This window comes from Anser cygnoides, chromosome 7 (genome assembly GCF_040182565.1).
Source record: "Anser cygnoides isolate HZ-2024a breed goose chromosome 7, Taihu_goose_T2T_genome, whole genome shotgun sequence".
In the NCBI taxonomy this organism is placed as follows: Eukaryota; Metazoa; Chordata; class Aves; order Anseriformes; family Anatidae; genus Anser; species Anser cygnoides.
The window spans coordinates 13,124,280-13,151,815 of record NC_089879.1 but is presented as its reverse complement, the minus strand read 5'-3'; the positions used below and the strand labels follow the sequence as shown (position 1 = coordinate 13,151,815).

General features: G+C 47.8%; 1 protein-coding gene across 8 annotated transcripts in view; it reads right to left on the bottom strand.

Annotated features, from left to right (window-relative positions):
- Positions 1–27,536, bottom strand: part of SH3PXD2A (SH3 and PX domains 2A) — a 253,306-nt gene that overhangs the window by 76,833 nt on the left and 148,937 nt on the right. For 3 of the 8 annotated variants that reach the window (XM_013174500.3, XM_048060341.2, XM_048060343.2), the window contains 2 exons: positions 22,171–22,199; positions 7,374–7,421 (listed from right to left, as the gene is read on the bottom strand). In XM_013174500.3, the coding sequence (XP_013029954.3) occupies positions 7,374–7,421; positions 22,171–22,199 (77 nt within the window). Of the gene's footprint in view, positions 1–2,179; positions 2,434–7,373; positions 7,422–22,170; positions 22,200–27,536 lie in introns of those variants that run through there. The other 5 variants (XM_048060342.2, XM_048060346.2, XM_048060347.2 and 2 more) reach the window with 4 other exon arrangements.

The following is a 27,536-nucleotide window of genomic DNA, read 5'->3' as shown; positions in this document are numbered from 1 at the left end:
TGTGTTCAGGCTGAAGATGCAAAGTGATTCTGCAGGCAAATAATTAGCATCCCTGCCAACAGAGAGGTAAAGAGTGCATCAGCCATTAGAACAGCATCCTGTGAAATGAAGATCCTTAAACAAAAAGTAATTAATTCAACATTTTCCTGTAAGGAAGCACTATAACAATGCCTCCCTTTGGACCAGTCTTAAGAAGTCCAGAAAATTAGACAGCTTCCTTGCTCCCTAAGCGTGCCTCTGACTCTTCTCATGTTCCATAGGTTAATTTTCTTTAAAGAGGAGTCATCTCCTCTAGAAGCTTGTGTTTAAGAGATTTAGCTCTTCTGTGGATGGCTGAACCACAGCCAGTAGCAAGAATAGGGGGGAAAAGACCACAACAAAGAACTGACAACCTTAAGATTTATAATAAAAATTTTCACCATAGATGTTCATTCTAAATAAGTATAGTTTCTTTTCACAATCAACCAACTTAACTCGATTGTTCTCATTTTAAAACGGTGCTAATTCAGGTATCTGGAGTGCAATGTGATGCCTTCCCCCATTTCACGCTGCTTCCCAGACAGCCTAGAATGGGGCAACAGCAGCATCTTCCTTCAACCTATATAAGCAAGTAGCACCTACAACCCTCACTTCATTTTTTTTTTCCTGAGATAAATACCAGTTCTCTAACCAAAACCAAAAGTCATCATGGCAATATGTCTGTGCATCAGCAAAGAATTCAGTGTGTATGGAAAGGCAAAGGAGAGACTGAACAGTTGCAACGGGAGAAAGGGACATGCAGGAAGCTACTTAGTAAGTAGTCACTCCACATCTTCTCTCTGCTCTAATATCCTAGAGGCTTCTCAGGAATAGGATAAGGAAAAAAACACCACACAGCACTGGCTTGGTGTTCATGAGGTGTGTGCATCCCTGCTGGGAGCAAAGAGAGGACAAGGCTCAAGCACAGGCTGGCGAACACCCCGCCACCAGCCACCCATGCTGGCCCAGGGACCACGAGCCAGGAGAGCGCCATGGCCAGCAAACCCGGAGAAGCAGCATTTCCCATCCACTTCCACAGCTCCAAAAATAAAATAGGAAAAAAATGCAAGATGTATTATACCTGCATTCATATATCTGAAACTCAGCAGGACTTTACAATGTTGTTTACCCTGTCCTGCCTTGGATGAGGTATTCCCTGCAGGAGGACTTTTGTCACTACAGTGGCTTGTACAACACATAGTTAGGAGAACATTTTAATAGAAGCTTGTTTAAGTGTTACAGGGCACCTATTAAGACAAAAAAAAAGGGTGATAAATTCCTTGGTCTAGGAAGTAACCAAGGTCAAATAAACCTGTTCACTTATAGCTACAGCAGATTGTGCCCTTCTTTTTTGGGGGTGGGACATGTCAGAGTGTCCCTGTAGTTCCCAGGGTGATGCTGTCCCAGGATTAGGCACAGCTCTGTGGGGAGGACTTCACCAACAGCAAAGGAGGGAAGAAGGGAGGGAAGAGAATAGAAAAGCAAACAGCTTCTCCCAGTAATTAGAAGCCTTAAATGTTTTCTAGGTAGGCTGGTTTAGGCTGTTACTACATTCCCTCCAGACACAGCCAGCAGGGTAAGAACTTCAGCCCTCCTCAACTCCATCGCCGGGGCGCACCTTTAGAGAAGTGACTTCTTGGTGACCCTCAGGATCCCCACCACATCGCTGGTCTGCTCTGTCAGACCACAGGCTCCCTCCCCCCCCGAAGGGGGATGCAAAAGAACAAGGCAGGCAACACTGCAGAGAGCACAGCACCAATTACGCCGGCTGCCGCGGGCGCTTCCGCACCCCTGCCAGTTAGCGGGGCTCTGGTCTGTAGCACAGGACGCGGCACCGCACTGGGCAGCCGCAGCCTGCTCAGCCTGAGCCATGCCGGAGAAGAGCGATGCGGAGCTGCACAGGTTCCCCAGCAAGTTCACATGCACTCTGCAATGCCCTGTGGATATCACAGACCCACTTGTTTTTTTAAAGCTTCTTCAGTATAGGCAGGAGAAACACAGAGCAGAGGATAAGATAAGGCTGATGTGCCAAGTAAAGCCCCCCCTGCTCATTTCCCCCCCCCCAAAAGCAGCATTAGTGCTTGGGTTCAGCTCCAACTTGCAAGCCCTCCCCCGAGCAGAGCGCACGATAGACCGCTGGCTGAAATAAGAGTTTGCTTGCCTCTCCGTTTATTTTTGCCTCGAGTCCGTTTCCTGGTTAAAGTCTTGAGGATAGCCCTCCTCCTCTCCATAGGGCTCCACTTTACAATCCTCCCGCTCCTCACCTCTGCGATTACCTTCCCGGGACTGGGCAGAAATGTCATCGGAGCTTGTCCGTGCCCCCCAGAGCTGGTGCTATGAAGTGACCCAGTCGCACCCTGTCCCCCTCACCGGGCAGCGAGGAGGGAGCATCGTTCCTCCTGCGGTACTCAGAGACCAGCAACTACCGTGAAAGCCTCCTAAATAAGAGCACAGAGCGCCTGTTCCAAGCAGCTTCTTCCTCCTCCTCCTCCTGTGTTGCAACAGCTAAAACCTATGATGGTTTTGCAATAGCCAAAAAATTAAAACCACCAACTGGACTCCAAAAATAAAATCATCTGGATATGGAAATCTGAGACTCCTGATCTTTGCCAGAGTACTCTGTTGTTATCAGGCTATAAACATGTCTGCTCGTTTAATCTATACAGCAGACAGGCTTTTATATCGCCCTTTTATGATTATCAATCAAGTGTTTACAGATTCAGACTAAATGACTTCGTACTGGGCCGGTCAGTGGAAGGTTTGAAAAAAGCCAAAACCACAGAAACGGTCAGTAAACGCCACGAGCATGAATCACAGCTGACTAAGCAGCTGGCAGGTAGTCGGGCTTCTCAGCCGCGGGCTGCAGCGGGCACAACTGCTGGGGACACGCGCGGGGTTCGCACGGGGCACTTGGCAGAAAGCATCCCAGTGTCACGACGTGCCACACAGCACAGTCAGAGCCTCACGCTTTCCGGCACGCAGTGAGGGACAGCTGTGCGAGCTTACATCTAGCGCTGTGATTTCTTGTTAGAGCCGATTCCTCAAGGGTAACCCTTTGCACATCTCGGGAAAACGCCTTTGGAGAAAGAGGAGGGCAAGGAGTGAAGAATAAGAGTGCCCAGGACAGCACCAAGCCTACTTAAAATCCTCAGATCAGACTATCCCCTCACAACAATCACACCCTCAGCTTTAAACACACACATTTTCTTTGCCTAACTGAAGCTTTTACCTCTTTCCTTTCTTATCAGGAGGTCCATGCCTCTGTGGTAAATAAACACGTTATAGCTGCATGTTTTCTTTGAGCCTTCTGCCAGTGATCTATCCCAAAGTATTTTAAGATACAGAGCTTGGTTCTGCCTAAAAATTGGGCTAACCATGTACTGCACAGAGGATAAATGCGACTTTACCATGAAAAGCACATGAGATTATACAAGAGCTCAAAGTCTCGGGGTAGACTCAAAAGCAGTTCCCAAACTAACCAGTTCCTGGAGTAAGCAGTGGGATGAGACTAGCAGAGCTTCCCACAAACTTCCTTGGGGACAACACAGATTCAGAGAAAAGTAGATTCTACTCCTACTCAGTTTCTTTATATGTTTGAAGCAATCAGGCCTTCAACTGATCTCCTGAGTACTCCAGCCTGGCCATCCTCAGCCCCCCTTCCCCTTCAAAATCCAGGCTAGAATTGCACGTCAATTATTCATGGTGGTAAAAGGTCACATGTAGCTTGTATCATTAGAAAAGGGGATCCATCTCCATCCTGTCTACCAGACATGAATCCCCCCAGTTCTAGCAACATCCAGTTTTACAGATCAGCAGCTCCTGCTGTAGCAGTTCTGAGCCACGAAGCTTTAGGGGCAGAGACAGAATTTCAGCACCACCTATAATAATGAAAAGAATTCAGTACAAGTCCAGCCCAGTCTCTGGCTCGTAGCAATAAAAGAATAATGGGAAAACCCCTTTTGTCCCATTATAGATGAAAAATAAGTATTTGCAAAAGGCTACCAAATGGGTTATTAATACACTGTTATTTCCGTGGCTCCTTTTCTGAGCTCAGCTTGGTAGCTCTTTTACTAAGGACAAAGCAATTCCATGGAGCTTCCTGAAGAGTTCCAGAAGGTGACATTCTACTATTAGACAAAGGCAGGATTACGAGCAGAAAGGAATGGGTTCTGACCCGTCCTTTTTAAGTAACTTATAGGACTCCAAGCCAGAGAAGTTTGGCCTGAAAACCTCGTCCAACACTCACAGTGTCAGAACATAAGAGTGACACGAGGTTGAGCACCATGCACCCAGTGATGGCAAGTCACTACACAAAACCTCTATCCTAAGTTAGCAGCCATAATTAACGCACAAGAAGTTTCTCCATAAGTGAGCATCCACGCACGCACCTTCCTCCACTCCACAGCACTTATGAGCTCTGCAAACCTTTCTATGCATGGGGCAATAGGTTCCGCCCAGAGCAGCTAAGCCTCAAGTCTTCCTTATCCTTCCGGCTGCACACGCAGAAACCAGGCACAGATGGCAACTCCATGAGCTTCACCAACTCCCTCCAGGCCCCATGGGCTGCTGCTACCAACAGCTACGGGGATCCCAAGCCAAATGCATGCACAGTCCCCAAGAAGGAAATATGGCCAGCAAAAAACTAATGTTACTCCTGGATTTGTTCCCCAGCATATGGGGTGCGTACTTTTCCCTAGTATTTCTAAGAAGCGAGATCTGGGTAAGCCTTCAAGTGCCTGGGACAAGTGGCAGCCTGAAGGCAGACTGGCTTCCAGCGCCGGAGTACGTGTCCGACGCACAGCTAAAACCAGCAGCAAAACACAGCCCCACGGGGAGCGCATCGGGAACGAGCTTGGCCCACGGTAAATGGCAGGCACTCTCTCAAGTGAGCACACCACTACTGTTTCTTCCTTCTTCACAGCCCTCAGCAGCATTTCCAATAAAATCCTGACAAACGGAGAAATTCAACGCTGACCTTTGCCAATTGGAGCTTGTTAGGATTTTTATTTTTTATTTTTGATCTGCTAGGTTTAAAGAGAGCGCCAAGAAAAATTAGAGGCAGGAGGGTGAAAGGAAAAAAAAAGTTGAGTCCTCTTTCCACTCCTTGGAAAGTTGGCTTTCTGAACAGCAATCCCAACCAACTAGGTTACAGGTAGCAACGGTTAAGAAAACTGAAGTATTTTGCACACAGATCTGTTAAACCATTTGGAGATTTTTCACACAGCTGCTAGACTGGTCCTCCACCAAGCTGAAGTCACCTATATACTTTGGCATTCACCCTAGTCATGCTCAGCGTGGCAACACGTTCACGTTACTCCACATCCCACCAAGCAAACTAGCCAAGGAATTTAACAGCAGTTGGGGTGCCCCCAACTACCCTACTGGCATGTGGGCTGCAGAGCGGATGGAGAGACACCCACTAGTGTCCCACCACAGCACTCCTCACGACCTGGCTGTATGGCACCCATCTTTTCCCAAAGTAGGAAATGAAACCACTTGTAAGCCCTGGTTGGGGTCTCCACTTTGTGAAGCAGGTTTGTGTCCTAGGTTGGTGCTCCAGCAGCACCCAACTGGCTTCTGTTCGAGTCTCCAACAGCCAGACTAAGACCCAAGTACATACTGTGAGAGCAAAGACCACATTCAAATTGAAGTCTACTCTGTCGATCTGCCACATCACAATACGGCCCATGGTGGGTCTGAACTGAACTGTAGCTCTGCTGGAAACGTGGATTCGTTTGGGTGAGAAACGAAAAAACATCCCGTGAACTGTAACAGCTTAGGGAGCAAGAGACCTGGGCAGTGCAACTTCACAGTGGAACTGTGCATCAACATTTCCCTTTTTGAGCACTGTGCAGTGCAATCAATCACTTATTTGCCCTATCATCATGCATGGGTTTTTGAAGCCAAACTAGCAACATGCATTTAGCTAAAAGCAGTCAAAGGAAACGAAGGAATTTTATCTAATAAGATTTTACCTTCTTTCTCTTCAGAGAGCTTAAAAGCCTTGGTATTTAATTTCTCATGTTATAGATAGCAACATAAAACAGTCCCAAGAGATGCAAGAAAGTCAGAAAACCAACCCCAACTCCCCCAAACCACAACTCGAGGGCTTCTTGTCACTCTTACCAAAGAACACCACCTCTTCTGTCTCCTTCTCAACATGTTGCCCTCCTGCTCAGTCTCGTCCTGTTTCTGTTTGAACTCCCTCATGACCTATTAACCACCAGGCTCCTGTGACCAAATACTTCAGATATTTCTGCACTGTTATGTCCAACTACCACCCTGAAATCAGACCTGTTCTGCTCAGACTGAAGAGAACATCCCGCAGGGGGTATTAAACTTCTGTCAAAGATAGCATTTCTGAAATCACAGCAGTATTACTTACTAAAAGCCTCTGACAAGCAAGCACTCATCCATCAAGGATGGTGAGTTTTTGCTTACATGCTTTGAACAGGGCATGAGCTTGGATATTTACTAAATCAGGTGTGGAAAGCAACAGGGGTTTTTCCATCCATCCTTGCCTTAAAACCTATGGGTGGCCTTAACTGACTGGGTGACCAGGCCAGCATCCTTCACAGAGAACTATCATGAGCTACAGACTAAGTTTGAAGAGAATAAAAGAATCTCCTCTGGTATCCCACATCAAGTGACAAATATTTGCAGAGAAATCCACTGATTACTCAGGAGAGAACCTAATTCCTTATACTATAAAGCTTAGCTTTTGCCTTGTATTGGGCTACTTTTCCCCAGGCCTTAACACTTCTCCTACAAGTTCTCTTCCTGATCTCTCCTTTCTGACTCCTTGTGACAAGGAGTTTGATGCCCCATGAAAATTTCGCAAGTTTTGCATCTTCCTCAGTCCCATGTGTTCCATAAAACACCCTTTCTACCTGCTGTGCAAAAGCAAAAGAGCGTTTCAGAACAACAACGAGCATGCTGTCATGTTCATTTCCCTTATCTCAATCCACAAGTTCTCACTTTTGTTCTTCTTCTTCTCTCCCCTGTCCCATGGGGATAGCGAGCAAGCAGCTGTGCAGGTGCTTAGCTGCAGGCCAGGGTCAGCACGCCACAAGAGGGGAAGCTGCTTCAGGTTGTGGGTCTGGAGCTGAACAAGGAAGATGTCACATAGGAAAACTACTATCTAGTGCTAGTGATAGCATCAGGGTGAGACAGGAGTCAGAAAAGTAACGTCCTTGTCATAACTCATGCATCGTAAAAAAAAAACAATGCACAGGCAGACAACAGATCCTGGATATTCACCAGGAGAGACCCATAGTCAAGACAACTCCAAAACCACACAATTTAAACAACAGACGTTTCAATAGCATGCAGAACACCAAAACACGAGAAGTTACCTGGAGCAACACTCTTTTTGGGAGTCTCAGACAAACTGGACATCCAAACTTGAAATCCAAGAAAAAGGGCAGCAATGAAAAGAGAAAGTAATTAGAGAAACAAGAGAACAGTCATAGCAGCAAGTTTGAGAGTTGGTTAAAATAGATTGAAAGAAACGTTAAGCTTTTCTTTAGAGTTGCATCGGCATGATAGGTTCTCAGCTAAAGGCCAAGTCACACGAACTACCCAATTAAAACAAAAGTTAGGTGACTTGCAGAACTTATGAGACTGATCTGTAGTGATCCAAATTTGAGATCAGGGAATGAGATATGCTCTGAGCTTATTCCCAAAAGGACAGGAAATGCATACCAAGAGACAGCTTGACTCATTAAGTCTCAGACCTGCAGAAGTACTTAGCTTTGCAGCTGTTAATGATCCCCGTAAGACCAACAGGCAACTCACAGAGATCGAGCTTAGCAAATACATTCACATTTCTACAAGCATTTTGTTACCCTGGCACTGCAGTAAGGAAAGTAACAATAGACAAATAATGTTTCACGGAAAAGAGTACAGAGCTCCAGTGAAGGTATATTCAAAGCACACATAGAAATACCCTTTTTTAGCCAAAAATACAAGGCAGAAACCTGGTTAAAGACAAAGCTAATACAGTTATTATCAACAAGGTCAAAAGTTCTCCCTCCCCCTCCATGAAATGAGGTGTAAATACTTGACTTGGGTTTCTGGGAATAATCTTCAAATATTAAATACTATTTTTGTTTGAATACACTGGAAGCATGTTTCAGAAGTTAACAGGTTTGCCCTCATTTCAAAATAAGAACCAGTGAACATTCCAGTTCTGAGAGATGAAGGAGCATAAGGAGAGTTGTTACCCCCACATAGCCTGGGAGAAGAGAGAGAGGTGTTCATATAATAGGCTAAGAGCTTCCTGAATATTGACAAGCAACTCCAAAACAATTTTTAAAACCCAGTTGCAATGTAGAACCCAGTTCTGGACCTATCAGGTAGCAACAAGGATGATGTCAGGTACTGGGAGAGAGGGTTGATCTGCACTGGAGGCCGTGTTTACTTGACTTGTTACTGTATTTTGATCTACGCAATATCACCAAGACAGCAAAAAAAAAAGAAAGAAAAGCAATCAGTAAGATATCCCTAGTACGTATGTAACTGAGAAATCTCTAGCACAATACGAAGCCTGAGAAACAGCTTTCAAACATTCCCACTGGAAACCCGAGGTCCAAGAAACACTTCGCTGCATTTCCTCAGCACTAACGGAATGGTGAGGTTTTGAAATTCTTCCTTTATATCAGGCCCACAATTTTAATTGCATTAGAACAAGACTGGAATTCAGATGGATTTGGCCTTGTGCTTTTCAGTAAGTTCTCTACAGCGGCCACTAGAAAAAGAAACTGAGAACTTCCAAGCATCTATAGTCCCCAAAGCCACGCACTGCACTGTCACATACAGCACAGAATACACCACGATAAGTCGCAATGATTTGCTTTGGGTTGCTGTTAAAAGAGGGCTCTGCATTGGTAGAGTGCAATAGAAAATCATTTGGCAGGGTAACCGTGCTTCAGCTTACAGAGGGAATATACAGCATGTTTCTATTACAGGCTTGGGGCACAAACGGGAAAGGGTGTGAAGGAGTCGTTGTCAGCAACTTGTCTATTAGCTTTTTAATACACTTCCACTGCCTTCAGGAAGAGGATTATGAACGTCAGTCAGCTGTCAGATCTTTTTCCAGACAGAAGAACCTGAATATGGCAGCAATAAATGAGGAAGATGTAGAAACAAGCAGGAAGATTTTGGTTTGGCCCAGTCCAAGCTGGCAGCAAGAGGCTGAGACAACCAACGATTAAGAAGAGAGGGAATAAGCTGTGCTTCAGACAAGCTTGGGGCTCCCCTGGATGTGCCTGCCCAAGAAGGGAAGGAGGAAGCTCAGCCCCAGATCAGCAGCTCACCGACAAACACCCCGTGACATCTCACAACTGAGGGGGGAACCACGCTCACCATAAAGGGGGAAGGCAAACAGTTCCTAGCTTTTAAACAACACATTTTTCTCTCCTTGTCAAAGTCATTGATCCACCTAAATCAGAATAAAAATGCTACCTAAATAGTAGCTGGTAAACAGCCCCACAGGTCCCGAATGCAGGCTCCCCAGCATCTAGACAGCAGCAGCAGCACTTCCCGGCTGCCCCAGCCTGACAGCAGCGAGATGTAGATGAGGTTGCTTCTGAAGCAGAAGACAGCTAGCATATTTCAGCTGCTCCTGCACATCTGCTTAGCATTAAACTTCCTTCTTGGGGAATTTTTTTTTTTTTATTCCAAGACGTTTAAGCTCTAATTGCTACCAGCTTCTAAGAGTTCCCCCTACAAATAATAAAAATATCAGACATTAGTGATGGATTCCACTCCGCAAAGAGCTCAAACGGAGGGCTGTGGAGGAATCCAGGGTACGGGGAGGAGGTCAAGGGCCCCAGAAGCACGCTGTGCCCATGCCAACAAAACACAAGTTTTCAACGGTCCTGGGTTTCCCCTTCAGGACAGAGTTTTACTGGAATTCTGCACAGGGCTTGGAGCCGCTTTGCAATGGGATTGGTAACGGTAAACGAACAAACCCTCGCTTCCTGCCTCTCCTCTCCCCCTCCGCTGCACGGCCAAGCGCCGGCTGGTCTCAGATGACTTGGAGCAGGGGGGGATCTCAGTATTTGGAAGGGAAATTAAAGCTGCCTGCTCAAAGCAAGCCACTCCTAAGGCAACGGCATCCTGACTCTGCTCCTAACGCCAACCCCCCCGGTCCTCGCTGCTGGCTTCAGCTGGAGCCAGAACAAACCCCTCTGATCAGAATTATTTTTAAAAGCTCCAAAGAAACGCAGGTCCATAAATTACAGCGAAGCCACGGAGCCAAGGCAGTTGTGCAGAGCGCTGAGGAGGCTCCCTTCAGAGCCACATCGCCCAGAAATAGCCGCGGAGCAGGCGCGTTGCTGGAGCCCGTCCCGCCAGAGCTGCTGCGAGGGAGGTGGGGGGGACCCGAGGATGGGCCAGCCCGAGTCCTCAGGTGGGGAAGGGAAGGAAGGAAGGAATTAGAAGGACAAAGGCTTTGAAGGCTTAATTAAGCCAGTTGTCATGGTGAACTAAAACACATGAAACATGATTTTATTTAGATTTCACCAGAAGCTTTTCTGCCGCCACTAAGAGCCATTTGTTTGCCGCTCCTCCCACTGCTGGCAAGAGAAGAGGCGCCAGACTGCTGGGGACTAATGCTTTACACTCCGATACAGCCCCACTCATCTCATTTGAGTAGCAGACTGTTTGTCTTGTATGCAGCTAGAGCAGAGAAAGCTTCAGGGAAAACGCCTGAAAACGTCTAGAGTTGAATGCATGAGCGCAATGCTACCACAGCCACATTCACGATCCACTCCAGCCCTGCACATCCAGCCAGGTCCCGGCCCAGCAGGTGCAAAGCAGCTCCTCATCCCCAGCCCTCCCAGCAGCAGCTCCTGCTACAGCTTCCCTTTTGTCAATAACATTGTTAAAACGCTCAGTTCAGTGCTGACTACAGCAGCCATTATTTAATGCTGCTAAATAGGCTAGAAGCAATACACATCTAAAGATTCACAGGTTGCATATTGCTGGGTTTGTCACGTTTGGTTTTGGGTTTTGTTTTAAAAAACTAGTACCTGTATAGCTGTCTAGATTAAGCTATGTATTGCCCAGCAATGCTGCTGGGGTAATTCCCAGAGGTGAACTGGATCATCCTGGTCCCGAGTCTCAGCATGGTTTTACTTCTGGCCACGTGGCCCTTGCCCCAAGTTATTGCTGTGCACAGCTGAGAAGCTAACCTGGGCCAGAGACATTCCTCACAAGGGGACTGGATGGGACTATCTTTCTCAGGACTGTAAAAGAAGTTTAATTATACAGACATGACCTTTCTACGGAAGCTGCCTTCCACACAGATAACAGCAATAGGAACATTTAACTAACAGACTCTTTTGTTCTCTTCATGCCCCACTTCAAACATCACCTGGGAATCCTGAAATCTCCATAAAGCTGTGCAGATACAGGGTACAGCAAAAAATACTGAGAAAAGGAGTATAAGAACAGGTGGCCACTCTGCAGAGGTGCTGATATCTGAAAGGGGCTGCCCTTCTCCAACAGGGATCAGCTCTGTAGGGCATTAGTCCTCTCCATAATCAAACACTACTGGCTCAGATAGCCAAGGGCTGCAGTGGTGAGTGCAGCTTAGCTTTTTGCAGATTCATTTCCCAGCCATTCACCCTTCCTGACTTACCAGAAGAGTGAAAATAGTAAGCAATATAATTTTAGAGTGAACTGAAACTATATTGACTTCCTGGGAAGTCAAATCGGTGCTCCACTCCAGAGAACTTACTGGTGGTCCACTGATTTCTCAGGCTGGAGCTGGGGGAGGTAAATGCTTTTTCTCCTCCATCATCATTAAAGGCATTAAGAGACGAACGGGGGTGTTCTCATCCCATCAGCGGTATTTGATAAATCAGCAAGAAAAAGTTGGAGTGGGATGGTTTTTAGAAGCTGTCCAATTCTTAGAAAAGGCTAGAGTCTTGTTCACTGTAATGTTCCTCGCCTAGGGCATAACTGAAAATAGAAGCTAAGCCTTTATTTCGATCCTGGTTTCAGAGGTCAAGCATGCCAAGGTGCTGGTATTAATGAAGTGCCAGTTATTGCCCTGGGTGCTCAGGTAGGTCACTGGACTGCCCAGAACAGGTCAGCCCCAACTCATCACTTCCTTTCTCTCCTCTCAAGCAGAGACAATCTCCTCCTTCCTGCAAGGCAAGGCTGGCCATCTCCACCCCAGGAGCAGGAAGCTCAGTGAAGATCCCCAGAACTGTGGGGCATGTTCCTGATCCCGTCCACAGTCAGAGCACCATGCTCGGTGTTTTCCCCATACACCTGTGAGCCACCTCCGAAGCCTTCCCCTGTCAGCTGACTGTTGGATTTTTCTCTTCCAGCCTCTTCACCTCCAGCTGGGGCTTGACTGGTTAAATGAGAAGGTAAGGAGATATGACAGAGCTAGACCAGGGAGGGGGACAAAATACTGGGTGGTACTAACCTGAGGAACAGAAGTACCTGCTTCTGGCAGTTATTCTGTATCAGAGTCTACCTGTAGCTCTACAACAAGGGTATAGAGCAAATTGCAAAGAAAAAAAAGCAGATGAGCCTCAGCCTGAATGAGAACCATTTTCACACATCCCTGGCTCACACAATTAACTCATTCAATTAGGCAGAAAACAACAGAGAGCAGGAGAAACAGGAGGATGGCACAGAAAGGCTGTGAGTGTTTTGGTTGATTGCTTAAATCCCTACTGCCCAAGGCATCCTGTTTAACTGTGCCATTGATGTTTCTCTCCCCAGGCCCCAGAGGGACCCAAAACAAAACCAACATTTGTGCCCAGTGCCTGACCCAGGATGGGCCCGCTAACCACCCCGGCCCTCCCCACAGCTGCCTAAATAAGCTTCCCTTGTTCTTAGGTCTGTGGGACATTGGTGTGGCACGTTTAAAGCAAGTGCTTTAGGATAGCCTTTGAAGGAGTACAGAGATTTGTTCAAGCCTGTTTGTTGTTTTTTTTTTTTCCCCAAACGGAGACTTTGTGTGTTTTAAAGCCTCTCATCTTTGCAGAGATGTCTCCTCTCCCACACACCTAAAGCAGAACAACATCACCTCCACTCCACACGCCATCTGCTCAACAGGCAGTACCTTAAAGAGCTACATCTTGGCAAATATTTGACTAGTTGATAATCCTCAGCATTTTCCAATATGCAAATCCAGCTAAAGCGCAGGAGTAAGAGGATTTGACAGCAGGCATTAAATAAAACCTTTAATTTTAGTCCTATGCACTGGGTTCAGCCTCCTGACAAGCAGCCTGTGCAGGGCTCGGAGGGGCCGTGTGTGCAGGGTGGGAGCAGAGGGGCTGAGCCCAGGCAGCTCCATCCCCTCCTGGGCAGGAGCGGCCGCCCCGGAGCCGCCGGGGCTCCTCGCCTCCCCGGCACCACACTGCACACCAATCTCAGCCCACTTCCACTTGCCACGTAAGCAGGGCTGCCTGGAGTACGCCGGACCCACACACGCTGCTTGGAAAATGCTCGCATCTGGCTTTCACGTGACTCGAGCGTGCCTCAGAAATCCATCATCTGGATAACTCGCTCCTGCCGGGGAGAAACCCGCAGCTGAGAAGCCCTTGCCCGAGTCGGGACGGAGCTGCAGGGCGAGAGGACAGCATGCGAAACACACAGCACAGCTCCCCGCTTACCCGCTGCATGCCAGCGGCTTCACACAGCTTTGTCCTTTACAGGAGGAACAGCTTGGAAAGAAACGGAGTCCCAGTTTTCTACTCTGTTTACTTCTGCAAAAGCCCATCCTAATCCCATTTGCGAGCCTAGAAGTACACAGGGCTGTTTAGGTCTTGTTCTGGCAGCCATCGTTCACGTTAACTCTTTCCACATGGCAGAGGAGGACTGCTTCCCACATGACTGCTATGGTCCCTGCACATACAGCCTTGTAGAAGTTCCCAGATTTGCTGGAAAGCGCCTAGAATATCTGAACACCAGTCCACACCTACAGCTGTACAAACTGAAAGCATCACTCATCTGAGGGGGATAAAAAAAGAGCCCTTGACACTGCCAAGGAGGAGGGCAGAGAGCCCCCAGCCATTGCACTTGGAAAGTCACAGGTACGTAGGAATGCTAGGAGTCGTGCATGGCTCAAACACTCGAAAAGGAAAAAAAAAAAAAAAAAAAAGAGCCAGAATCAAATCCCCTCTGCAAGAAGTCCCACTGCCAAGCGCAGGGAGCGTAGTGCAGCAGCAGCATGTCCAGGCAGCCTGGTTTAACCAGCAGCAGGCTGAGCTGGCCCATTGATGCTTACGTGATAACTCCCGCTGAGCACCTAGAAGTAATGTTTTCAGCCATCTCTGATTAGAGGAGCCACTCCAGCCAGGTCAGACTGGTGAGGGTTTCGTCTGTCTCATGGCCGGACACAGGCTAACCCAAATGTGATGGTGAAGAATCATGCATTGAGCTTCAGGCCCTTAGGGAACACTATTTGAGGGCTGAGTGCTCTCAATAGCCTAAGGCCACGCACCCTGCCACCCAGGTTTCCTTCTCAAGAGAGATTCAAGTTTCAGGTGCTCAGCAGCCTGAGACTGTTATCCAAAACCCCCAGGTGAAAGCTCTGCTCCTCCCAGGCAGCCAGGCCCCGCCGGTGCCACGCACAGATTCCTGCACAGCTCTGAGGACCATCACCGTGCACTCCAGCCCCTAAGTGCATTTCTCACCTGCCTTATCTAACACGCCAAAACGAAAGCCTGATAGCACAGCTCTCTGTGTGCAGGAGAGGAAAAACCCACGCAAGCAGTGTTAGCACCATCTGCCACTTGACAGACAGAGCAGGAAGGCAGCGCAGGAGCAGATGGAGAATAGAGGACTCCTGAAAACCAGAAGAGCCATCACACCCCTTAAGAGACAAAAGCACTGAGGTGTTCACCAGGGTGCACGCTGTCCTGCTTTCCATCGCCGTGCTCAAGCCACACCTCATTCTTGCAGCCCTTCCCTGCCCACCCGGCCCTCTCCCCCCGACACGGGGCTCTGCGCAGCGTTAGCTCCGAGCTGGGAAGCGCAGGGAGCGCACACACATTCCTTTCCCTAATCCCGCACCCTGTCCCCACACTTCAGCTTAAAAGCCAGGCGGCAAAGCAGAAAGCCCACACAACGCACAAACAACTGTTCTTCTCCTGTCCCGTCTTCCTCCCCCCAGCATATGGGCCACCCAGAAGAGGCCAGCGAGCCCATACATCCAGCAGGCTACACATCTCGTCAGCAGGGAAGCGAAGCAGTGCAGAAAGAATAAACTCTTCTATCTGCTCTTCTCTTCAGTAGCCTCAGGCAGAAGTCCAAAGCGTCTCAGTTTAAACAGCGACGTTAAAAATGTGGTGTGCAAGGAGAATGGCGAGATCGGCTTCCTCCTGCCAGAATCCCACAGGCTGGGCTTGGAGGGTGGACTGGACAGATTTACATCAGGACCAGAGATGCAGAATGGTGTCACACACACCTGCAGATACTGCAAGGGGATGAAGAGGTTGAAGACAGCCTGGCGTAGCCAGAGCTCTTCCTCAGACCCCTCTTGGTGCCGGTGTAGCTGAGCACAGAGCAACAGCCCTGCTTTGGCAGAGTGGATGTTGCTTCAGCTACGTGGTAACTCACAGACTTGATTAAAATAAATCAGGAAAGAAAGTGAGCTGCTTGGGGAATTATTACATCAGGCAAGAGCCAGTAAACGGAACGGCAGTTAGAGCTGAGCAAATTCACTAGTAGAGGGATTAATTCTCCATCATGAGGAGAGGGAGCTCTGCCATCAGGAACTGAACCGAGGATGCACATCAGGGTCAAGAACTACTGGCTCCCTCCAGACCCAGGCCCAGGATGTGCAACCCCTGTAACCACATGTTAAATCTTGTTTGGGCCTTGGTTGCTACGCTTCTGCTTACTCTATCTTTTTTTTGTTTTGTTACTAAATCCCTTTATCCTCCTGCTTAAAAAAAAAAGGAAAAAAAAAGCACTATGTGAGAATCAAGATGTTCTGCCAGAATCTGCTCTTGTGTTTAAATTCCATGTGGTAATTAGTACATGGAGCCAAGAAGGTTAATTGTAAGTGGGAGAAGAGATCCTGATTTCTGATCAGGAGCACTCCTGTCGGCACACGTTTGTGAAGCTGTGGAGCAGCGGCTGGCAAACGCCCCAGGCCGGCCAGCCTCAGCACCCGGCCCGAGGACACCAGCGAGGCAGCCCCCATCACTGCTCCTGCACTAATTGCGGACAACAACACGAGGAACACGGCACGCACATGTGATTCATCAGGGCACAAACAAGAGCACGTGCCTCAGTTTGCAGGAATCATGTCGCACCACAGAGTTCTTGCAAGGACTAAGACACCAAGCCCAAGCTATGTGGTTTAAGATGTTCCTGGGGCCTTGCCACGGGCTTGGACAAACTTAGATCCCCATTCACTGCCTTAAAAAACAAAAACAAAACCCTTCTTGGCCAAAGTTCTCCTTTCAGATGGAGCACAGGGAGACAGAATTCCTAGAGAAATGAACAATGAGAGCGGAATGACTCAAACTAACATTTGGGTTGAAAACCACATTTCAGCTTTGTTACTGCTCTCACCTCAGCTCAGGTTCGTTAAGCAATTACCAGCTGCCTGCTTCGTTACTCATGCACTCAACACAGGTAGCCCCAAGACACCTGCTGCAGTTACCAGCCTGACAGAAGAAGATGCGCAGCCTCGCAGTGGGATTCGCCACGTTAGTTAATTGGATTTTTCCAACATCTTCATAAGCTTGCTCTCAGGTTTGACCCCTTTGAAGGCCCATTTAAAAGTTTCAGGCTTCCTCTTGTTGGATGCAGGGGGAAAGGAAGGGCAGGTGGAAACTGAGACATTTAACTGCCAGCTGAATGAGTTAAAGCATGCCCACAGCACACCAAGAGTTGTGTTCACAGCTCTTCTGATACCAGAAGGGCATCGCTCCGGGTGAAATCCTATCAGTACTACAACAGCCTTAAGACAAAGGAAAGGCATGGCTGTGCTTCTCTTGGAGGTACCTTCCCCTCTCCCTCCACTGCAGATATCTCATAAGTATCATAAAATACCTGCCAAGGCTGGAAGCTCTGCGTCCTCTCCTCTCCCCATACCCACGCACAGCTAAACGCCTGCCAGAGTGCTATGAGCTAGCAGGGGACTCCATGTTCACAGCCGTGCCAGCAAGACTTTATCCCTGGGGTCAACTCCTAGATCCTGGGACAGGTAGAAACAGCCCCAGCCATGCAGGTCCAGCTAATGGCTCACACATCTGCGACCCCATTGAATGATTAAGCACAGAAGGGCTAGCACACACCATTCATTTTCTCCATATTACCTCAAAGGAGGCAGTTCAAACTGAAGTTAAGAAAATAAAGCTCATTTATGAAAATAAAAGAAACTTGCAAGACAAGCCATGGAGCTGTAAGCGCAGGCTAGACACGTGGTGTGACAGGACCAAAGAGATTAAGCTCCGAAGTGATGAGCATAGCTCCACAATAAACCCAGAAAAGAGCCAAGAGTTAAGCCATTCCCCTTCGTAATTATGAAGAAAGTGGAAAAACCTATCCCTGATAACTCAAACAACAATTAAGGCATCTCCCTAAAGGTGGCAAAACACGTGCAAAGCACTCTGCTTGTCCTTCACTCGGAGGCCCTCATTCCAGAATTGCCATAACTCTCTCAACTCCGCTTAATTTCCCCATTGAGGGATAAGGGAGTATTACAGCAACATCTATAAAAATAGAGAATTTGAGAAGTGGCTTCAAACGGACTCTGAAGTTTTTATTTATTCAGCCAGCAGAAACATCCTTCCTCATTTTAGGCTGCAGAATGGAAAGGAACCGGAGATTGTCATCTGGGTGCTGCAGCGCTCTGCAAGTCCAAAACGTGGACGTGGGAACCGAGCTGGAGGATGCTTCTCTGTGCTGAGGAAGCCAAGCCTTATCAACATCCTCACCAAAGCACCACTGGCTTGGACCAAGCTGCTAAGCTAATTCTCTAAGTGCTCAATTCCAGGGGCTATTTAAACAGCCTTCAGCTGGCAGCCTCCGCCAGAGCCCGGCCAGCTTGATGCAGGCAGGATCTGATCAGTTAGAGAAGGGAGACACTGCGGTGCTGGCGGAGCCATAAACCTAAGGTTTATTTCCCCTCAGAGGGGGGACATCCCACCGCACAGCAACAAGGGGCAGGAGAAAGCCACTAAGCAGCGGCTCGAAACCAGCTGCGCCCCAGCAGCAGGCAGGGCAGCAAGAGCGAGCAGGCAGTGAGGTTTTTGTTATGATTTCAGAAGGGGGGGGTCCAGCAGGGCTTTTGCTAGCAGGCACTGAAGAAGTGTGCACAAGAGCTTGGCTGCCTGCAGGGCAGGTGGCAGAAACCGATTCCTTAGCTTTGAGAGCAAAGGTGAAACAGCATCTTCTGCCATCTAGCCCCATTGCTAGAAAGGGGAACTCTCAGTAATTGAGCAGCTTGAAGACTCAGTATGGAAAAGCCATGGAGCCCATGTCACCTCCCTGTTGCCACCAAATACCACGTCTCAGATGCCTGCCCCAGCATCACGAGCAAGGATCTGATGATAACTTTGGCACAAAGCAAGCAAAGAAAGATTCTCAGCAAGGGAAGAATCATCATACTCTGGGAGTTTGAAACTTGTTCTAGCCAGCAACAGCACAGCATGTATGTGGGGGGATATCTCTGGGGGAGAAACATCCTCCGACTGCTTTTTACGAGCCACATCAGGATTAGCAGATGTCTCAAGGGTTAATTAGTTCACCATGCACAGATGGTAGCTGGTAGGGTTTGGAGAGTGGATTAACCTAATTTGTGGTTTGTAATGTACCATGCAAATATCCATTACCAGACTCCAAGTAATTCTGCTCTTACTTTGATTTGAGGAGAAAACGTCACAGTGGATGCCTGCACAGAACTAACACCTATTTGGAGTGACAAATGAGGTGCTGCTCCCTTGGTTAAGGTGACTGAAATCAAAGTCTGAAGGGTAATTCCTTCCCTTTTTGCTACAGAGGGTCTGCAGAGAGACCTGGACGAGAGCACTTGTTGCGAGCACGCAGAATACACCCACCATAACCGCTCCTCACAGTTGTACTGAGGCCTCGTCGGCCCTGACAGATGGTTGTAGAGCAACAACTCGATTGACTGGAAATACGAAGGCAGCTTTCCAAAGCAGCTCTGCAGCACGTCAAGCAAAGCCCCAGAAATCCAAGGTAACAGCACACGTGGCACTTTAGGCCACAGCAAATGCCCATGCCTACGCAGAGCCTCAGCTGCTTCAGCAAAGCTCCAGCTCTCTGAGCTGGCTGCAGGTTAAAGCATTTATAATTAGATCATAGCCCAGTGAAAGGCTGTATGTTTATAGAGCTCTTTGCAGAAGAGGAAGCCTGGCTCAGGGCTGGCAAGCAGAGATGCCCCAGATCAGTGCAAGACCCTTCTGTTTAGCTAAGCTAGGGCCACGCTGCTGCGTGTGGTTCAGAAGGCCTCCAAATGTTTACAACCAGTATCAGCTGCAGTGACAAATGTTTCCATAACTCCTGTTCAGCTCTGAACTTCTCCAATTTCCCCCTGCTTTAAGGGCTGAGCACGAGACCAGCTAGAAATGCACTCACTGGCAAGGCAGAGGTCAGCACAGAGGTGACGCTGGCTGTCGGAGGCATTCCCCAAATGTTTCTGCCATCAGCCACGCTCGTGCCCTGCCTGCCATGCTTGAGATGCAGCAGCTGCGAGATTCCTGCTCGACAGCAGGGGATAGCTGTGCTCACGTGCAGGAGTCTCCTCCCAGCTCGTCCTTGGAGGAGGCAAAAAGCGTGTTCTCAGGTCCGATTTGTTGGGAGGCGTTTGCACTTAAAAGTGCTGATTTGTCCCATTTAAAGATGGAGTCATGCTTGCACCTACAGAGGGAACTGCATTTCAAAGTTATTTGTTATCTTACAAGGCTCTTTACAACGCAGGCTGGGAAGCTGTGCTTATTTACCCCCTTGCTAGATCAAGTGTCATAAAGCTGCTCTTTGTTAGAGGCTGTAACCACCAACTCCCTTGGCATGTTCCTTGGCTCATTGTGCACGTACTCCCACAACATCCAGCTCCAAGCAGAACCAAGCATTCCCCCGCCACCCTAAATTCAGGCGAGAAGATGGCTGAGAACAGAGTCCCTTTATCCAACTCCCTTTGGTCAGAGAGCTGCTTCGCATTCCTGTCGGTACAGCCTAAGTGGAGAAAGAGCATCCCTAAAACCCCACTGCTTCCAAGCAGTGCAAGCAGTCAGCCACCAAGAAGCAGAGAAGAAGTTGTCCCAAAAGGAGCCCCAGCAGCACATAGAGGTGGGAGAGGCGAGGAGGGGGAGCCCAGCCTGAGCTCTGGCCTCCTGGATGGATGAGCGTGTCACTGGGGATGCCTCAGGGCAGGAGGCCAGTGGAGAGCACCAGGCACAGTTGGTGTCTCAGCTCCACAGGCTCAACTTAATCCTTATTCCCCCAGTGTCATGGTAGATCTGTTCCAGCTTCTCTCCAGAGCTGCTGGAATGGAGCAGGAACATTTTCCTCATACTCCCAGAGCAATTTCTCACATCCCTTTGCAAGAGCAATGTTGTAGCTCCTGTGCATGACAACTGGTGCACTGGCCCCAGAGCTCTCCTGGTTTTCTAGGGCTGTTCTAGGTCACAGCTAAATCAGGTCGCCCCAAGGACTTCAGCAACATTTTTCAGCACATTTTACAGGGCCCCAAAGCCCTCAGTGCTCTGGATAGAGCACAGTGAGCCAGAAGCTCTTGCAGCTCTGCAGCCTGCCCCTCTGGAGAGTGCTGCTGCCCATTTAATTCACTGCCCATTTTGTATAATCAGTGCAAAGTTCACTTAATATTATGTGCTAGAAGTGCAAATGCATCTCTGCAAAAGGACCCATTTTTAATTGTAACGCAGATGGAAGCTTTGTAGGACATTAGGGAGATTAAATCTCCTCTAGTTTCTAGTGTCAGGCCAGCACCTTGTGCCACATTGCCCCTTTTTACTACTCCCACCTGCATTTGCAGTAACTGAATGAATTCAGGGGAAGAGCACCACAAGCATTGGCCTGCAAAGGCAACAGCCATTTAATGCACAGGATGGCAGGGTCAGGGAACAGCTCTGCATTACTGTATCACTTAGCTTATTACAGGGCTGCAGCACGAAAACTCTCATAATTAGCAAATGAATCTAGGTAGTGACATTCATTGAGATCAGTACTTCACATTCATCTTGCCCAGAGACTCAGCCATTGCAGTGTTTCTTCATCATCATCTTAAAGAGGGAAAAAAGGATAAAAATAAAAAAATAAAACCCTCCCCTCCTGTCCACACAGGCCCAAGTTTTCCAGGAGTTGCTAATGGTCCGAAAGGCCCCTTCGGATGCCCTGATTGCGATTTGGAGCACCCAGGACTCTAAAGTCAACGAGAGTTGCAGGTGCACGGCGCTGCTTAGGAGAAGGGAAGGGGAAAGCCAACCACATCCAGCTCAGAGCAGCCAAAAGCAGAGGCCCATAATTACATGTCCCTATTCCCTATTGAAAGCACATCTGTAAAAATCACTGAGAACTACAAGAGGAGGAGAAAATGTGGTTTTACGTAGTTTCAGATCAGGGTTTTATAGGACCTTTGAATCCAGGAGTTAAAGACAAAATACTGAGCTTGAGCCATTGATTCAGCCCAAACCCTGACACAGGCACAGAGAACATTTTGCATCAGAAGCCTTACCACATCCTTTTAGAAAGGCAAAAATAAAATTCAGATCAGAACAGAAAAGCATTTCCTCCCTCTTCCACCCCCACGAAGAAGACCCCCAACTCTCAGGCTGCATTTTGACTGGGCTCAGGTAAAGATATACTTAAGGAAAAAAAAATTAAAAGAAAGAAATGGAACACAATTACCCTCTTGGATTAGAGAAAGAGCTGTATAAATACAGTTAGAGGAAAGCAGTCATTTCAATTGCAATACTGTATAAGGTGGGTTTCTTCTCCTTTTTAGCATGGAAGAAATAATCTGATGCCTGTCTGTAGCAGGCTTCAGCAATCCAAAGTTAAACTGCTACACAATTTCATGCAGCACAAGATAAAGGGAAGGTTTAAAAAGGAGAAGGGGAAAGGAAAGAAAAAAAAAAAGTCCTCTCTGTAATCATGCAGCACATAGAAAGCTTGGTATCTTACCTGATTTTCTCTTTGAAGATCCATAGTCCCTGAAAAAAAGACAACAACAAATAGACATGGTTAGAGCTGGAAACGGTGGTAAGAGAAGGGGCGCGTCCCAAATTTCCACCCATATGCTCAAGGGCTCATCCTGCCCACTCCCTCCTTTAAAGAGGAGGTCAGGGCTGCAAGGCATTGACAGGCAAGGGCTGGGACTGATCCTGAGCAGCACCGGCTCATCAGCAGCAGCAGCTGGGGCTTCTGCAGCACCAGGGGCTCGGGGAGCATGTGATCAACTAGACAGAGCAAACCATCCACGAGCAGCAAGGCAGGGGAGAAGGGTGTCATTTTTTCCCCTTTAAATCGAGCTATTAAACGCATGGCTACTGAATTAACCCCTGATGTTCCCCTGGAGAGGAAAGGGAACGTTAACTGCTTGCTGCAGGGGTGCGGCTGCTACAGGCTTATCTGGCGTTGCTCGCAGTCCCCTCCTTTCGGAGGCTGCTTAATTTGTGCATAACCTCCAGACCCCTCCTAGCTATCTCTGACACGCACTTGTCTTCCGTGAGGAAAAAAAAAAACACCCCAAACTTTGTCCCTCCTTCTTTTTTCCAGGATGGGGAACGACCCCTTACTTTTCTATAGGGATTTCAAGGGTGTCGGCACCTTTGCTTTTGACAGAACAGCTGAAAGCTCAAAAAGCTGCTACAGAAGTGGGAAGAAATTACAGAACAGAGCCGTGAGAACTGATTCGGAAAAGCAGAAGCAAGGACAGAAACACTTTGCTACGGCTGTGATTCCTCCCAGCGCTCTCAGGAGCCTCTCAGCCCCGGCTCTGAAAGGGTCTGCGCAGCCGGGAGCCGGGGCAGGGGCAGAGCAGGCAGCGATGGCATCAATGTCCGGCACGGTGCCCGCAGCACGGTCACACACCACACACCCGGCAGCGATAACGGTGGGAAGATCGCCCGAGGAGCCCGCAGCAGGGGCAGGCTGTGCCGCAGGAATCCCACCGGAGGGGCGGCAGCAGCCTCTGAATGCCCTGGGCTGCCAGGAGTGGGGCTGTCCCGTGCAGCATGCTGTGTGCTCCAAGGGGACGGAGAAAAAAGGAGCCCCCAGCTACCCCAAACCGTGTATTTAATTCATGTATTGCATTTCAAGAGAGCTCAGGGGATCATCTGAAGAAACAACATGCGTCTTAAGGGCAGAGCTACATCTCAATAAACTCTGCACGCATCCCCTGCCTTGCATGTCTAGGATTTGCTTCCCGTGAGTAATAACTACCCGGGAATTTTTTGCACCCTCTCTGAATTTTCCAGCGTCATTTCTATTTCAATTAAATGGTTGTTTCCGCAGTCATGCCTGCTGTTGTATTTGATGTGAAGATGCTACTGCTGATGAATAGGCTGCTTCTTCTACGGAAGTGATATCATATTCAAATATAATGCTTACTATATGGTGCCCAAAACAGAGACCCCTCAGAACGAGCTGGGGAAGGCACGACCCCCAAAATCTAACCAGCAGCCCCAGCTCTGCTCCCACGCCAGCGTGGAGCTCTGCGGTTGCTGCCAGTCCAGAGCCCCCAGCACGCAGAAGCCTGTGCTTCATCCTGCCCTCAGCTGCCTCACATTTGACAGTGCTAAATGGTGAGGGGGTGAAATGCCACTGGGATCCCCCTCAAACCATTTGCTTCGACCTAATATCCCCATTGTGCACGAGCTTGGTGATCACTTCGGTCCAAGCCGCCTGTCCTGGCTGTCTGCAGCCGAGCTCCTGGAGCATCCCAGCAGCACAGCCTTGAACTGGAAAGGGGCTACTGATGGATTGCTGTGGTTAGCGAGCAAGCAAAAATGGATAAGGATGGTGCTGAATGTCTTTGCCCACCAGATCAGGGCAAGGTCAGTGCTCAGGTTTGGAAAGCACAGTGGAAGAAGACGGCTTGCCTGTGCCCTCGCTCTGCACCAGCGCAGATTCCCCCAAATGCTCGGAACTCAGACCTCCGTCCCGCTGCCCTTCCGCATCAGTCCCCAGTCTCGAGCTGTTTTTCAGGGCCTGCGTGAGTGGCTGCAGTAAGCTTTTAAATGAGGCTTTTTCTTTTAATTATAAAGGAATCATAAATGACTCATCCATGCAATTTAAAGAAGGCAGAGATTAAACAACACAGAATTTTGAAACTGTTTTCCTCTTCCTCCATGCAGATCATGGGAGGACAAGAGATACTTCTCCATGAAGAACTTTTTCACGCTTATCTTTGTTCCTGGTCTAGTTTTATCATGTTCTGATTTGGGAGTTCGGACACGGACCCCCTGTCTCCCTGTCTCATACATTTTTCATACACCCACATTTCCCTCATAAAATCAGGACAAAGCACTAAAATGGACCTAGAAATAAAATCCTCATTTCCCCAATGAAACTCTGAAAGCCAGAACTTGTTCCTCCCAGCAAAGATGAGAAAAATATCGCTGCTGAAATAGAAAGCAAGGATGGCATAGCAAATAATTTCTCTGGCTGGGTAAAGCACTCCTTGTATACCTACTGTTCTCCTCTCCTAATGTAGAAAGGTTTGTGCTAACAGCAGCAAGGAGCCCTCACTGACCCCGTATTTATTTTTTATGTCCTGTTATTCGGGATGTGATTCATTGATGTCTTTCCTCTCTCACAAGTGACGGCCTAGATGGTGAATACCTCTTAGCCTCACTGCTTTCAGAGGAGCATTGCTGTGAAACCAAAGTATCAGATCATGCCCAACACAATAGAGGAAATTCTTTAGTGGTTTCTCTTAACTGTAACAACTTCCAAGCAGAAACTCTGATCTCCTGCAGCACGGACTGTGCCTGGCACACTGCTAGCCCTTCAATCAGCCAAGAAACCTGCCCTTGCAGAAGTAAAACCCTTCCAAGGAAAGGTGTAGTCATGTCTGCAGCTACACATGGAAGCTCACTTTCCCTTACGCTCTGGCTCTTTTTATCTTTTTATCTCTATACACACACATATTTCCATTCTGACTTCTTTCATTTCTATGTGAGAACAGACACGACCATCCTAATTTTGCTTTCAGCTATATCTGCAAGAGAAGCAGTGAAACCAGCGGGTGGAACTAAGAATAGCACTGGCAGGTCCCTTCCCCATCAGCCAGGATCACTCCATACTTGAACAAATGTCTTTCCCCAAAAAATAGCATATTTCCAGCATTTTTTTTTAATTATTATATAGCAATTTTCCTCTAAAGTCTTCCCATGGGGCACCACCCTCAGTTGACACTGAGCCTTGTTACTGGCAAGGAAAGTAGTTCTCACTGCTAATGATATTAAAATATTGCTGGTGCCAAGTTCATCACAAAGGCTGAACACACCTTTCTTGGTTTAATGGCAAAGGAGAGGGAGGCTGGATCTCCTTTCTCATCAGTATGACACCAGGATAATGTCACTTCTGTGACTCCTATCAACGAACACGGAAGGAAGACCGTGAGTATTAGCTCAGACATCATTGCCTTGTTATCCCATTAAGCTACACACAGTTAGTTGGTCAAGAATTTTGTGAAAGACCAAATAATCTTATATTACGTCACTGAACTTATATGTCACTTGGAATCTGCTTTAATTTAGATGGTTATATTAATGTTTTTGAAGAGTTTTATGGCACATCTTTTCTTTAGGGACTAACTTTGCCACTGTATTCAGTGAGAGTTAATGATATAAACATTGAAGCATGTTTGTGTTTTAATCTATCTAACTATAGAGAGAGACCTACAAAAAAGTGGTGACAACTGGAAAGTTGCTTAACAAATGAGTATCTCAGTATTTGCTCTATAAAACCCACTGACGTGTTCCAAGCAGAGGAGAAGACTGGAGGTGAACAGGCATGTCTGTAAGGCTCGGTCCATCTTTCAGCCATCTCTCTAATTCTGTGGATTTGTATTTGGTCTGGGGGGTTCCTCCTGCACGCTCCATGGGGCTTTGACAAGTCAGCAGAAGCCTCGTGCAGGACCAGGGAGGTCTGCAGAGGAACAGAGCTACAACGGCGGGGCTGCAAGGCTGCGGCTTTGCTCCTGCACGGCCCCTTGGAGGCGATGTGCTCGGTCAGGAAACATCATCTGTGCTGCAGGCGGGATGCAAGGGCTCTTTTAAAGGCTTCTCCCCTTCGCCACGGGGCAGCGGACCCAAGCAAACTTACTCGGTGGGATTCCTCCTATCTCAGACACATCACCTCGAAGCCCAGGGCCTCTGTGTGCCAGTAAAGCAAGGCTTGGCTTCAATTCCTTGAACAGAGATTTCAGACAAGCATGAGTTTTGGCCGTGAGAGAAAACAGTGCCTGCACAGCGTGGGGAGCCGGCAGAGCTCACGGAGGAGCGCGGCCGGGGGAGCTGCACAGCAGACATTTCATCAGGCGAGACAGAAGCTAAAGGAAAAATAAATCTTCTTTCTGTCCATTTCCCAGTGTTAGCTGTCCAAAGGAGATGAGACGGTGACAAACTCTGAGTAATGGAGGTTAATCTGTATCCTCCAGAGTATTTTAATACATAAATTGAAATTGTTCTGTATTTGTTGGCTTTAGCTAATTCACGTTTAAATACATTGGAGGCGTTTATGTTCCCATGCTCCTTAATTCCTAAAACTCTTTAGTGGTGTGGAGAGGCTGCGGTGGAGATGTATGACATTTCAAACAAACAGCTCCGATTATCATTTAATCACCAATGATTTGGCAGGCAGATTAAAAACACAGAAATGTTTTAACTAGAAAGTCCACGCTCTCCCTCCCAGCACCCGTATGGTTTGCAGTCAGTAATGAAGACTGCTGGCTTTCTCAGAAACTATTTTTCTTAACATCGCTATCAGACTCTGGGGCAGTGTTTTTAAAGTAAACCAATACAAAAATACCTTGCTACTGCTCCTTACGCATACAGAAATCTGAGCCTTGAGAATAATCTTGCCTTTTGAGATTCTCTTAACTGATTTCACAAAGCACAAAATCAAACACGACCAAGAACTAGCATTAGGTGCTCAGCTACCACCCTGCTGGAGGAGCAACTGAACTCTTTAATACTTTACAAACATACAGGAGCTAGACGGAGAGTGCAGGGTTAAAATTCAGACTCATAATGCTAGAAGTGCAAAAGTTTAGCCATGTGCATTAAGGTATCTCTGTTCCCTGAGCTCTGAGCCCCACATGACACACTGTTAAGTAAAATTAGCTCTATATGTTATGCATCAGGAAGGCAAACTCAGAAATGTAGATGCATACAGCTATACATTTCCCCCTCCAGCACTCCATCCTCAGAAATCATAGAAGCACAGCTGATCTCTTCCCCAAGCCAAATAAACAGATGGAGGCTTTTTTTTTTTTTTTTTACAAAATATTCTGTTCATTTCCTGACATAAATCGTTGCATT